Below are 11,647 nucleotides of genomic sequence, written 5' to 3' on the forward strand. Positions count from 1 at the left end.
CATTGCTGCTCTGAGCAGGAGCAGGGTTTGGTGAGCCAGGATGTGTTTCACTCTTTTTTTGTTGTTTTTCCCCTTTTCCCTTTCATCGGCTCCTGTGTGCTCTGATCAGACAAGTCTCTGTTCTTGAGGTGTAGCTTCAGTGCTGTCCTCTGAGGTGAATTCTTCAGGGGTGGGGGTGCTGTCCACTTAGTTGGTAATGGGGCTGGCCCCTCAATGCCTGCCTTTTTTGTCTTTTACAGACTGTGAATGAAAGTTGGAACACCTTGGCGGCCCCATCAGATAAGCTGTATTTTTGGAATCCTAAATCTACCTACATCAAATCACCACCATTCTTTGAAAACCTGGTATGACTGTTTACTTTTGCCCTGAACAAATTTGAGTTCTTCCTAAGGGTTCTTTCCTTATAAAAATGACCCACCTTGTTACCCCAGGCCCTTGCTTTGATCACCCACACATATCCAAGAAGATGGTGCTGGGGGAGGTATTTTAGGGAGTTGGGATATTGGGCGGTAGTAAACAACTTTCCTGTGTCTGTTGGTTCTTTGGGATGGGACTCCGTGAGTCGAGGGCCTACAGTGTGCATGTAACAGGCCTGTAGAATTCTGCCCTGAAAATGTTTCTCGGGTCCTTGTTCCCTGGCTGGATGTGTGTGTGTGTGTGTGTGTGTGTGTGTGTGTGTTTGTGTGTGTGTGTGTTTGTGTGTGTTTGTGTGTTTGTGTGTGTATGTGTGTGTGTGTGTGTGTTTGTGTGTGTGTGTGTGTTTAGGGGGGGTGGGGGCGGGGTTGGCCTCAGCATCGGAGCAGCTCTGCAAGGGTGACAAGACAATGCCATTTGCATCGCTGTAGCTTTGAAAGGGATCGTGCCAATACTTGGCACGTCCTCCCTGGGTGAGATTGGGAATTTTTAAAGTTTCCTTATTTGTCTAATCATTCCTGCTAAAAACCAGAAAACTAGAATTTCTTGTGCTTGGATACGGGGCTGTGGTCTAGTTCAGGTCCATGACCTGCTACTGCGGATGCTCACCTGGGCACCTGTTGGAGAAAACCTGGACCAGCACTGACCTCCTGTACTCTCTTGCAGACGTTGCATCTCCAGCCCCCTAAATCTATAGTCGATGCCTATGTGCTATTAAATTTGGGAGACTCGGTAACAACTGACCACATCTCCCCAGCTGGAAACATTGCAAGAAACAGCCCAGCTGCTCGCTACCTCACTAGCCGAGGGTAAGTGTGAGGGAGGGGAGCAGACTCAGGGCCACAGTGAGGGTGAGACCAGTGTTCCTTCTCACGTGTACAGCTCTTTGTAATCAGACCCCTTGGTTCTCAGCGAACCGTCCGGTTTTAAAACCATCTGCTCTTCTTGTAGCTGCTTCATAGCTTCCGTGGGAGACTCCATCAGCCAGGAGACACAGGACGGACCTTCTTTTTTGAGCAAGGATATATGCACTGGACTCAACCGATAGCCCTGCTCCCACTTTGAGTGATTGCTAAAGTACAAGGCTAGGCCCTTCACCTGTGGGGTAGCCTGGCTACAGTTCGGGTGGAGCTTTATTACCATGTCCAGATTGAGCGGCTTAGCATCGATGAAGGACAGCTTCCAGGATTTCCAGTTCTCCCGTGCACTGCTCGATCCTTCAGTCAGAGATGGATCTTCCTTGGTATTAGATCAGCATTCTCTCTTGTAACTGCTACACCAAGATTGATCTGATCAGTGCTTCCCAAATCTGACTTTACACAAGAACTACCTGAGGAGAAAAATTTCCTGGTTCCCATACGTGCCTCTCGAAACAACTCCTACAGGGATGGGGTCCAGGGAACAACTTCCAGGCAGTCCTAGTGTAAATATGAAGAATGGAATACAGACACCTCTGCTTTACGTTGGTAATGCTTGACCTCTTTAAGGAACTGAATTAAAGTAAATACAACTCCTACCCAGAAAAAAAAAAAGTACGTGTCTATTCCTCTAGGACAGAGTAGAAGACCCTATGGGCTTCCAAACGCAAATCTTCATGAGAATAGACAGCCTCACCCTACTCCTCCCAGGCTCACTGTGAATCACATGACAGTTTCCTGTCATTGGTTTCTGTCTGGCATCAGGACCAATCATCTCCAGGCAGCCTGCTCCTGTGCTTCTTTGCTCTTAATCTTATGAAAATGACCCATGATGTTACACGGAGGTCCTGGTGGCTTGGGGTCAACGTTGGCTAGTTTACAGAACATTCGTGGTGTCTCCTCCCACCCCTCCCTCTCCCCCCATCCTACCCCTCCACTGCATCAGGTCTGTCTCCCCTGAGTCTTTGCCTTCCTGCTGTTGTCTCACTTATTTTTTCATTTTAGATTTTTTTCCCAAATGTGCCAGTTTTAATGGAAGTTGAGTACATGATATTTTACTCTTGCATCTTCTCCAGTGATTCTTCCTTGTATTTGCCCGTTTCCTTTCCCACTTGGTGAGATTTGGCTCTCCGCTCCAGCATCTTTTTGCCGTCTTTGTCCAGTTTTAACCTCGTAATAACCACCTGGCTGGGGTGAATGCCCCACGGACAGCGGTGCTGTTCGCTTGATCTTGCTGCACGCGCTCAGTGTAGATGACGTCTTTCTTCCGGTAAACCTGGACCACTTTGCCAATCTGCTGACCTTTGTAGTGTCCTTGCACAACCTGAACTTCATCATCCGTGCGGACAGGCATGGACCGAACATTGTATTTCTGTCTCAGTTCCTTGGAAAAAGGGGAAGACATAATCTTCCTGCCAACGTGGGAAGGTGCATGGAAATGCCTTTTCCGGTTTTTGCTCCGGTCAGAAGTCACAAAGGGATTGAACTTCATTTTGTTCGCTAAAGAGTTATTTTCCATTTTTATCCTGTCTCACATTTTATAGGCTACTTGGCTGGATAAGCAAAGTGAATATCTCCTGATTATGATTCTCCTGGTTGCCTCCCACTCACACACACACACACACACACACACACACACACACACACACAGTCAGATTGTAAACTGGCCTTCCACCATCCTCACGTCCACGCAGTAGAAATCGCTTTTCACCTTGGGGAATAATGCTAAATCGGTTGAGAGAAAATAGCTAGGTTGGTTGATTTTTTTCCTTTCTTGGTGTCAGCTTAGTTTACCCTCCATTCACTAAACGAGCTCCCTCCCTTCATTGTCTTTTTAGGCTAACTCCACGAGAGTTCAACTCCTACGGCTCCCGCCGAGGTAACGACGCCATCATGGCGCGGGGCACGTTTGCCAACATCCGCTTGCTCAACAAATTTCTGAACAAGCAGGCGCCACAGACCATACATCTACCTTCTGGGGAAATTGTGAGTGTCGTCGCTGCAGCTTCCAGAAAGCAGCATCGTCAGGCTCGGGGGGAGGCAGCTGGGGGGCTGCGTGTGGTTATTTGCCTTTGGGTTTCCCTTTGTCTTCACAGCCCTGTCCTCCTTACTGCTTCCTATAGTCCCGCTTGCCCGGTGTCCATGTGTAGGATGGTGCACTGTCCTTGCAGAATCCCCTCTTCCCGCTGGGAGTGTGGGTTAGTCGGGTGGACCAGAGAAGCAAATCCAGAGACACCTCTATGTGTATAAGAAAGAGCTTTATATCAAGAGTAGTTGTGCGTTAAGAAAACATCCCAGCCCAGTCCCGATCAAGTCTGTAAGTCCAATATTAGCCCATATGTCCAGTACCAGTCTGCAAATTCCTCTTCAGACTCACACAATGCATGCAATGACACCGAGTGCAGGAAGATCACAGGCCAGTGGGTGGAAAGTCGTGTGGATCCAGTGGGTGGATCCAGTGGCGGTGGTGCAGTAAAGCACCAATGAAACACACAGTATTCCTCCGGTTCCTTGAGGCTTCCTCACCCACCACTGTCATGACCCCGGTCCTGCCTTTCACTGTGGGCTAGACCAGAGCATGTGCACAGGTACAGATAAGAGAGAAGAGCTCACGACACACGGAGTCCAGGAACAGAAATGGGAGTAGCAATAGCAGGAGCGTAGGGGGAAGGTGGGGGATGAAGAGGGAATGGATCGCAGTGATCTACACATAACCACCCTCCCACCCCACCCCACAGGGGGCCGAACAAAAGAAACCATGGGGGAAAGGAGACAGCGGTCAGTGAAAGATAAGAGAACACTAATAATTTATAATTTATCAAGGGGTCACGAGGGTGGGGAGAGGAAAAAAGAGCTGATACCAAGGGTTCAATAGAAAGCAAATGTTTAGAAAATAGTGATGTACAAAGATGCTTGATAAAATTGATGTATGGCTTGTTATAAGAGCTCTAAGTGCCCCCAAAAAATGATCTTTTAATTAAAAAAAAGAAATCCTTGCCATAATAGGAAATTGAGGGAGAAACCAAGAACATACACAATAACTCTTTAATATATTTAAACCAGTGAACTATGAGGTACGTCACAATTATACATCAATAAAACTGTTTTAATAAGAAAGAACTAACAGTATAAACAATACCTAGTGTAGAGGCACAACAGCCGAAGAGCGAGCCACCTGTCTTGTCTGTCTTAGACACTGCCGGGAGCTGTTGTTTAATAAAGCACTTGGCACCCTAGGTGTGGCTCGTGTCATCGAAAAGGCAGGCGATCAGAAGTGCAGGCCTGCTTAGTCCTTCTGATCTCGGGCAGTAAGACGCCCTTTGCCCTAGGAGAGTCAGCACCTTTTAAAAGCGTGTCCTTTATATGCAGTCTTGTAATCGCTCTCTTTGTATCTTTCTGGTCTTTGAATGGATCAGACGATTCCGTGGGCACAAGGAGGCATCCTGGCTCTCTAGTAATCTCTCCCCATGGGTTCTTCGGGCTGGCAACAACGCCCACCTGGATTCGAGCGATGCCGTTTGAAGTTGTCCGAGGCTCCACCAGCCTAGCAAAACACTAATTTGTGAAAGCCCTCAGAGGCTAGGGACAACCCTTTCCTGGGCTCCTTTCAAATGAGAGGCTCTTTCTCTTTTGAGGAATTTTATTTTCTGGCTTCCCGTAGCCGGAAAACCACCATTCCACTGCGCCTCACCGGGACCAGCGGTGGCACCGCGGTCTCCGTCAAGTGCTGGCTCAGCCAAATGCTCACCGTTAGTGCGGGACAAGCAAGTCCGACTTGTGTAAGAAGTTCCTCGTGCACTGAAATGCTCATCTTTTCTAGTCCTTTATTGATTTATAATTCCATCTGTTTCGGCTGTGCCTGCCCTTGACCTCCATGTAGAAGCGTAATTTTTTTTTAAGTATATTTTAAGCTTTAAAATAGTTTGATCTTTGGAAGGAAAAAATATTCTAATCTAGTTTCCTTTTCCTCCCTAATGCCCTAGGATGTTAATATGTATATGTGTGTGTGTTTTAAACAAACAAAAACCAGGATAAAAATTAGGTAGGTGTTCAGTCTAGGGAAAATTTAATTTGGGGAAGTTAAAAGGGAATCGAGAAAACTGGAGCTGTATCCACCAGAGAACTGGTGGGTAGAGTCTCCTGCTGGCCTCCTGTTGACTTGGACATCGTGGATCCTCCTGAGCCTGTCCTGCTCCCCAGATTGCACTTGGTGACATCCGCAGATCCTCCTGAGCCCGTCCTGCTCCCCAGCAGATCCTCCTGAGCCCATCCTGCTCCCCAGCAGATCCTCCGAGCCCGTCCTGCTTCCCGGGTCCCATTCGGCACCGGGTCCACAGGCTTATGCCTCTTCTCCTTCCTCTTCTCGTCCGCAGCTTGATGTGTTTGACGCCGCCGAGCGGTACCAGCAGGCTGGCCTGCCCCTGCTCATTCTTGCTGGCAAAGAGTACGGCTCCGGAAGCTCCCGAGACTGGGCGGCCAAGGGCCCCTTCCTCTTGGTGAGTGTGAGGTGGAAAGACCTTGCAGGCTCTGCCCCCTGAACAGGAAGGGAGGCCGGGACTGGGAGGGCTCCCAGAAGCAAGCTTGCTGCTGCCTTACTTCCCAGAGGGACAGCATGCAGGAGCAAGCGCAGAAGAGCGTGGCCTGTGTCTCTGCCTTCGGCTTCCTGGGAGAGCGGCAATCATTTCGCTCAGTGAAGGGCAACCAAGAGCTGAGCTGATTCCTTTAGATCAAATGGGATTTTCCTGGGATATTAGTGGGTCTAAGGATGGGTTTTTAGGAACCTTATGAATCTCTTTTTCAGAGATATGTATTTGCACATGCCCCCCTTTTGGGGGAAGGAGGGGTGGGAGAAGGCCCATGGCTTTCTTAACATCCTCAGAGGTTGAGGCCCTCAAATTCCTGTAAGGCCACTGTCCCCCGATGAACTGGGACCATAGCCTTGACCCACAGTGGCCGGGGTTACTGTGCTGGGGGACTCTGGTGGGGCCAGGGTTCCCTGCCCAGCTGCTGCCTGGAAGGGTCACAATTGGAAAACGCGCCGTGTGGGTCCCTGAGCATCGCAGCCTTGGGAATCGTGTGGGTGCAGCGAGTTGGAATCAACTCATGGGGGGGAGGGAGGGGCGGGTGACTGCTGCTGCGCCACAGGCCAGGCCCACATTGGGGAGACATAAGGAGCCTGACCTTTTTCTGAAGTGACTCTAGCAAGAATGGGTTCTGGGCCTCTTGGACAAACTAGGAAAGTGTATGTGTACTGCCTGTGACAGTCAGCTCATAGACTGCGCGAGAAAGAGACCGGCCGGCTCTGTGGAAGTAGCCAGTGCGAGGGTCCCCTGAGAGCATTCACCTCCTGAGCATCCGCTTGTCCTGAAGGCAGGGGAGGAACCTGCTGCCCAGCCTCAGCCTCGGGTAAGGGCGCAGTGGACAGCGGTGGGAACATGAGCGTGCTGAGCAACCATTAACCGTGATCTCCACACACAGTTAAAATGCGCTCGCTCTCTGGCAGGAGGCCCTCCAGACCTCAGGCATCTGCAGATGTTTTGAAGATCGTAAAAAAACACCTGTTACTTTTCTGTGGGTCGTTTTACGCTATAGAGGGGGTGGGAATATTTAGTTGGTAGAAGGGAAAGGCGTGCCTTTTTTTAAATGCAGAAAAGGAACAAGATTTGCGAGGGGGCGCTGGGAACTGTGAACAAAAAAAAAACCCAGGTGTAGAGCAGTCCATCGTGTGGAGAAGTGCAAGGCCTGATGGAGGGTAAGAAGGGACCTCGCGCCGAGGGGTCCTCTAGAGGCCGGACTGGGATACAGGACTGCTCTGGGTTCCGGCTGCCCAGTTAGCAGATACACGCTGCCATCTGCCCGGCACCCCTGGCCTGGAGGGATCGCAAGTCAGCGGCGCAGCACAGCTGTGTTTCCCAGGAGCCGGGACACGAGCAAGGGCAACAGTGATTCAGCTCCCAGCACCTCATTCATCTGTCAGGGAAGGCTTTTGTGTTGCTGAAGCCGAACAGCTTTCAGTGGCACTTCCAGACTGAGATGGACTAGGAAGAAAGACTCATTGCATCTACTTTTGAATCTCAGCCCAACAAAATCCTCTGGCTCCCAGTGGTCCTATCTACAGCCAGTCAGGGGATGCTGCACGACTAAACAGCCTCACGGGGCACCTCCCCACAGCAAGGACATGAAGAGTACACATCCAGAAACCCTTTGACGCCACCCCCTGCCCTCCCCCACCCCCAAATTACCCATACCAAACGAGCTGCTGTCCTGAGGAAGCTGCCCTTCCTTGATAGCAGCGGTTCTCAAATTTGAAACTCCCTGTGGCATTTTTAAAAAATAACTCTACAAGGATGTCATCCTGGGAATTCTGATGTCATCGATAAGAAGCCAGGCAAAGGCATCATCCGGCTTCACACCCCTGGGTGAGTCTCAGGTCTGGCAAGATTTGAGAACCTCTGCTCTGGACCCCCGTGGCCTAGGGGCTACACATAGGCTGGGATCGGCAAGGCCGGCAGTTGGGCACCACCAGTCGAGCCAGAGAGAAAGATGGGGCTTTCTGCTTCCGTCCACCGTTCACCACCTCGGCAACGCAAAGGGACGCTTCTACCCTGTCATGGGGTCGCACTGTGCCGGCATCGACTCAATAGCAGTGAGTGCTCTGTAGCTGAGCCATGGTCCTCAAAGTGTATACAGTCCCCTCTCTGCACCCCCAGCCTCACATAGGACTCTGATTCAGTAGATCTGGGGTAGAACTGGCATTTTTTTAACACATTCCCCAATTTCCCTAATACAAGGTCTGTCGGCTGCGCCCTAGCTATCAGGAGACCTGGTTGGAGGTGTTTTTTTAAGTTGGCTATGACTTGAGAACGGGGATTGTAATCAATCGAGTTATCTCGGTTTAAGGGTGAGTGCTTCATATTGCCATTTACAGATCACCAATGGAGTGTACTTTATCAGAAGTGAATATACAACTATCCTGAACACACTTTGATCCTTGAAATGCGACGCATTCGAGTTCATCATTTATTCTCTTCAGAGCAGGTTCCAAAAGGTGCTTTTTAAAAACTGATGCTCTGTGGCTGTTACCAAAACAGCAAAATTCAAGGGACCACAAAGTATTTTCTTTGTGTGTGTATGTGTGGCATGGATTTCAGAGACGGTGACAGGTGACAGATCACACAGTGGTGTTGAATGCATTGTTGTTGTTACTTTCTGTGGCGTAGCAAATCAATTGCAACTCCTGGCGACCCCATTGGTATCAGAGTAGAACTGCCGTGGGCCTTAGGGGTCTCCGTGGCTGATGTTTCTAAAGTGAATCGCCAAGGCCTTTGTCCTTAGTCGACTTCTCATCTGTGTCTTAGTCTGGAAGCTCCACAGAAACTGTTTAGCATCATAGCCACACACAGGCCCCCACTGAGGAAACACACGAGGTTCATTGGCTGTGTGTCAAACCCGTGTCACCCGCATGAAAGCCAAGAGTTCGACCACTAATGCCTGGGGGTTAAGGACACCAGAGTCGGACTTCCTGGGCTCAAATATCGGCTGACTACCTGGGCCAAGGGGTGTAAGAATAGTGCCTAGCCCCCCAAGATTGATGATTGACTAGTACCTGTACATTGGAGGCAACCCATGGCAACCGGCTATCCATTATTTAAACCAGAGGACAACACGTTTTTTGTAATGATGAGTCAGTACGGACACAGCCTTCAGGCGTGTGTGTAAAGAGAGTGTTTCCAACTACTCTTTCGGTCCATCAGGGAATCCGAGCGGTCCTGGCCGAGAGCTACGAGCGCATCCACCGCAGTAACCTGGTCGGCATGGGGGTGATCCCCCTGGAGTACCTGCCTGGGGAGAACGCAGAGAGCCTGGGTCTCACAGGGCGGGAGCGGTACACTATCATCATCCCAGAAAGCCTGAAACCACGGATGAAGGTCCAGGTCAAGGTAAGCAGGACCTCGCCTGGGCCACACTGGCCAGACCCAGCTAATGTGAGCCCGTTGGACTCTATTTTGTTAGAAGGACATAGGTTAAAAAGAAAAGAAAAATTGCCCAGGGGGCCGCACTAGACTCATTGCAATAGTGTGTTTTCTTCTTACCTTCACACCATGGTGGTGGTGAGAATAACTCTGAGAACTGGTCTCCCTGTTAATTCATAAAGTTGCACCCGTTTCATTCTCACCTCAACAACCGCAGCCTGCCCCACTGTCGTCCCCTTCCTACTCCTCTCAGTCTCCCGTGGCTCAGAGACTAGGGACACATTTCCACCTTCCCTAGCACCACTCTTTCACCTGGAGAAGGTGAGTAGCCGACGCCCCACGGCTTTGATTAGCCCCGTGCAGATGTCTAGGCAAGGTCAGGATGAAGTGACCAGCACCGATGTCCCACGGGTGACTGAGCCACCACGGCAGGGACACGTGCCAAGGTCTGTGTCCTAGGCGGGACACCTGGGGAACGTGCAGATGGCTGCACATTGTCACGTTGTTAGGACCCAGCGAGGGAGTTCCAACTCAGGGCCACTCTTTGTGCAAGAGAAGGACAGGCGTCTGCGCCGGGCCAGCCTGCCAGTCATTCCCCTGAGCCCGCTGTTGCAACCACTGTCAGTCCATCTGGTGGAGCCCTTCCTCTTCACTGCCCCTCCTCTACCCAGGACGGTGCCTTCTCCGGGGACTGACCTCTCCTGGTGGCGTCATGACAGCACACTGGGCGGTTAACCAGTCAGCAGTGGGAAACCACCAGCCACTCTAGGGGCTCAAGAAAGATCAGGGTTTAACAGTTTACAGTCTTAGAAATCCATGGGGCAGTTCTGTCATGTCCTGTAGGGTTGGAATAGACTATAGTGGCCATGCGGTCTAGTTTTCCTGTCCCAAGACATTTCTACCCATAGAAAATCCTCCAGCACTGGTTTTGAAAATTGCATGCCAAATGTCCAGAGGAGCTGCTGCGCTGAGCAGCTGTGCCCAGTCCTCAGGGGCCTCTTGGCTCCACCACTTACACTCAGTCTCTCAAAGTTGACATGACTTCAGCCTCCTGGGCACCTGGTTTGGAGCGAGCAGGCCAGGCCGCGTCAGAAACCAGCCTGTGGCCAGGCGCTGGCAGCATGCATGCGGGCCACTCTCAGAGCAGCAAGCTAGGCGCTGGGCAGTCGCCTCTGGCAGTGCTCTCGCCCCTCCCTCAGTGATTCTTCTCCGCCGCTTTGTCCCCACAGCTGGACGGCGGGAAGACCTTCCAGGCTGTCATGAGGTTTGACACCGACGTGGAGCTCACTTACTTCCACAACGGGGGCATCCTCAACTACATGATCCGCAAGATGGCCAAGGAGACCCTCGGTTCCTAGGAGAGCCGCACTCCGCTCCCCAGGAGGAAGCAGCGCCCCAGCCCACGGAGCCCCTGGAGGAGAAGGCGCCGCCCCACCTCCAAGGACGGAGCAGTGAGCTGCCATTCATCCAGGCACACACTCAGAAGAGTCTGCGTCCTCCCTTCTTTTTCTCATCTTTTTCTCTCTTCTAGACTCTCAGGGGCTAGGGTGGTCGGAAGGATCGCGCGGCCAGGAAGCGAGAATGGAGCCGGGGGGTGCGGTTAACTGCTCACAGGATGTTGACTTCTCTCCCCAGGCCTGGAACGTCCTGTTGAAGGACACTCACCTTCTCAGATGCTCTGTTCTGCCCGCCCTCTGCTCGGTGACACGTGACCCTCGCAGGTCATTCTGCTCTGCAGTTGCACCCGTGTTATCTGACCTGGCTAGACAAGAGCCTCTTCACCCTTCAGATCAGAGCACTGATTGTGATTTTTGCGCCCTCCCCGCCGCCCCATCCCGTGAGGGATAGGAACACCACATGCGCCTGACCAGCAGCGTTGATGATTTTTTTAACCTATACTTTTCGATAAATCAGCATCAAAAAGAAATGCAAAGTGTTCCGTAACAGAACCCTTCGGAAACTTTTCTTCAGGAGATTTTTCATTTTTCCAGAGAAGCCCCTTTGTCGGCTCGTGGTCTGGGAGGGAGACACAGGACCTTTCTAAATTTGAATAAGATTAAATCTATTTTCAAGGAAAACGTGTCGTTGGCTTTGGAATTGACTTCTGCTCCGGGCGTGGCCCTCGCTTGGGCTTACTTTGGGCACTTCCTTAAGCAGGGACAACTGCTGGAGGACGTCGTGCTTGGAGAAGTGGGGGTTCCGCGGAAAAGGGGGCGATCCTCTGGCAGGGTAAGTGGCACAGGGCTGCAGTGATGGGCTCAGCAATAGCACCAGTGGTGAGAATGGCTTCCATGAAAGGTGGCTCTAAGCAACTAACAGAAACAACAGGACAAACGAAGTCCT

At 51.1% G+C, this 11,647-nt stretch overlaps 1 protein-coding gene across 1 annotated transcript in view; it reads left to right on the forward strand.

Moving 5' to 3' along the window:
• ACO1 (aconitase 1) overlaps positions 1 to 11,376 on the forward strand; it is a 61,681-nt gene extending 50,305 nt beyond the window's left edge. Inside the window, exons 16-21 of the mRNA XM_075560011.1 lie at positions 240 to 344; positions 1,081 to 1,223; positions 3,170 to 3,317; positions 5,705 to 5,827; positions 9,086 to 9,271; positions 10,534 to 11,376. Coding sequence (XP_075416126.1) covers positions 240 to 344; positions 1,081 to 1,223; positions 3,170 to 3,317; positions 5,705 to 5,827; positions 9,086 to 9,271; positions 10,534 to 10,662 — 834 coding nt within the window. The 3' untranslated portion in view covers positions 10,663 to 11,376. The remainder of the gene's footprint in view (positions 1 to 239; positions 345 to 1,080; positions 1,224 to 3,169; positions 3,318 to 5,704; positions 5,828 to 9,085; positions 9,272 to 10,533) is intronic.
• The last annotated feature ends 271 nt before the right edge of the window (positions 11,377 to 11,647 follow it).

The sequence above is a fragment of the Tenrec ecaudatus genome, chromosome 10, assembly GCF_050624435.1.
Source record: "Tenrec ecaudatus isolate mTenEca1 chromosome 10, mTenEca1.hap1, whole genome shotgun sequence".
NCBI classification, from domain to species: Eukaryota; Metazoa; Chordata; class Mammalia; order Afrosoricida; family Tenrecidae; genus Tenrec; species Tenrec ecaudatus.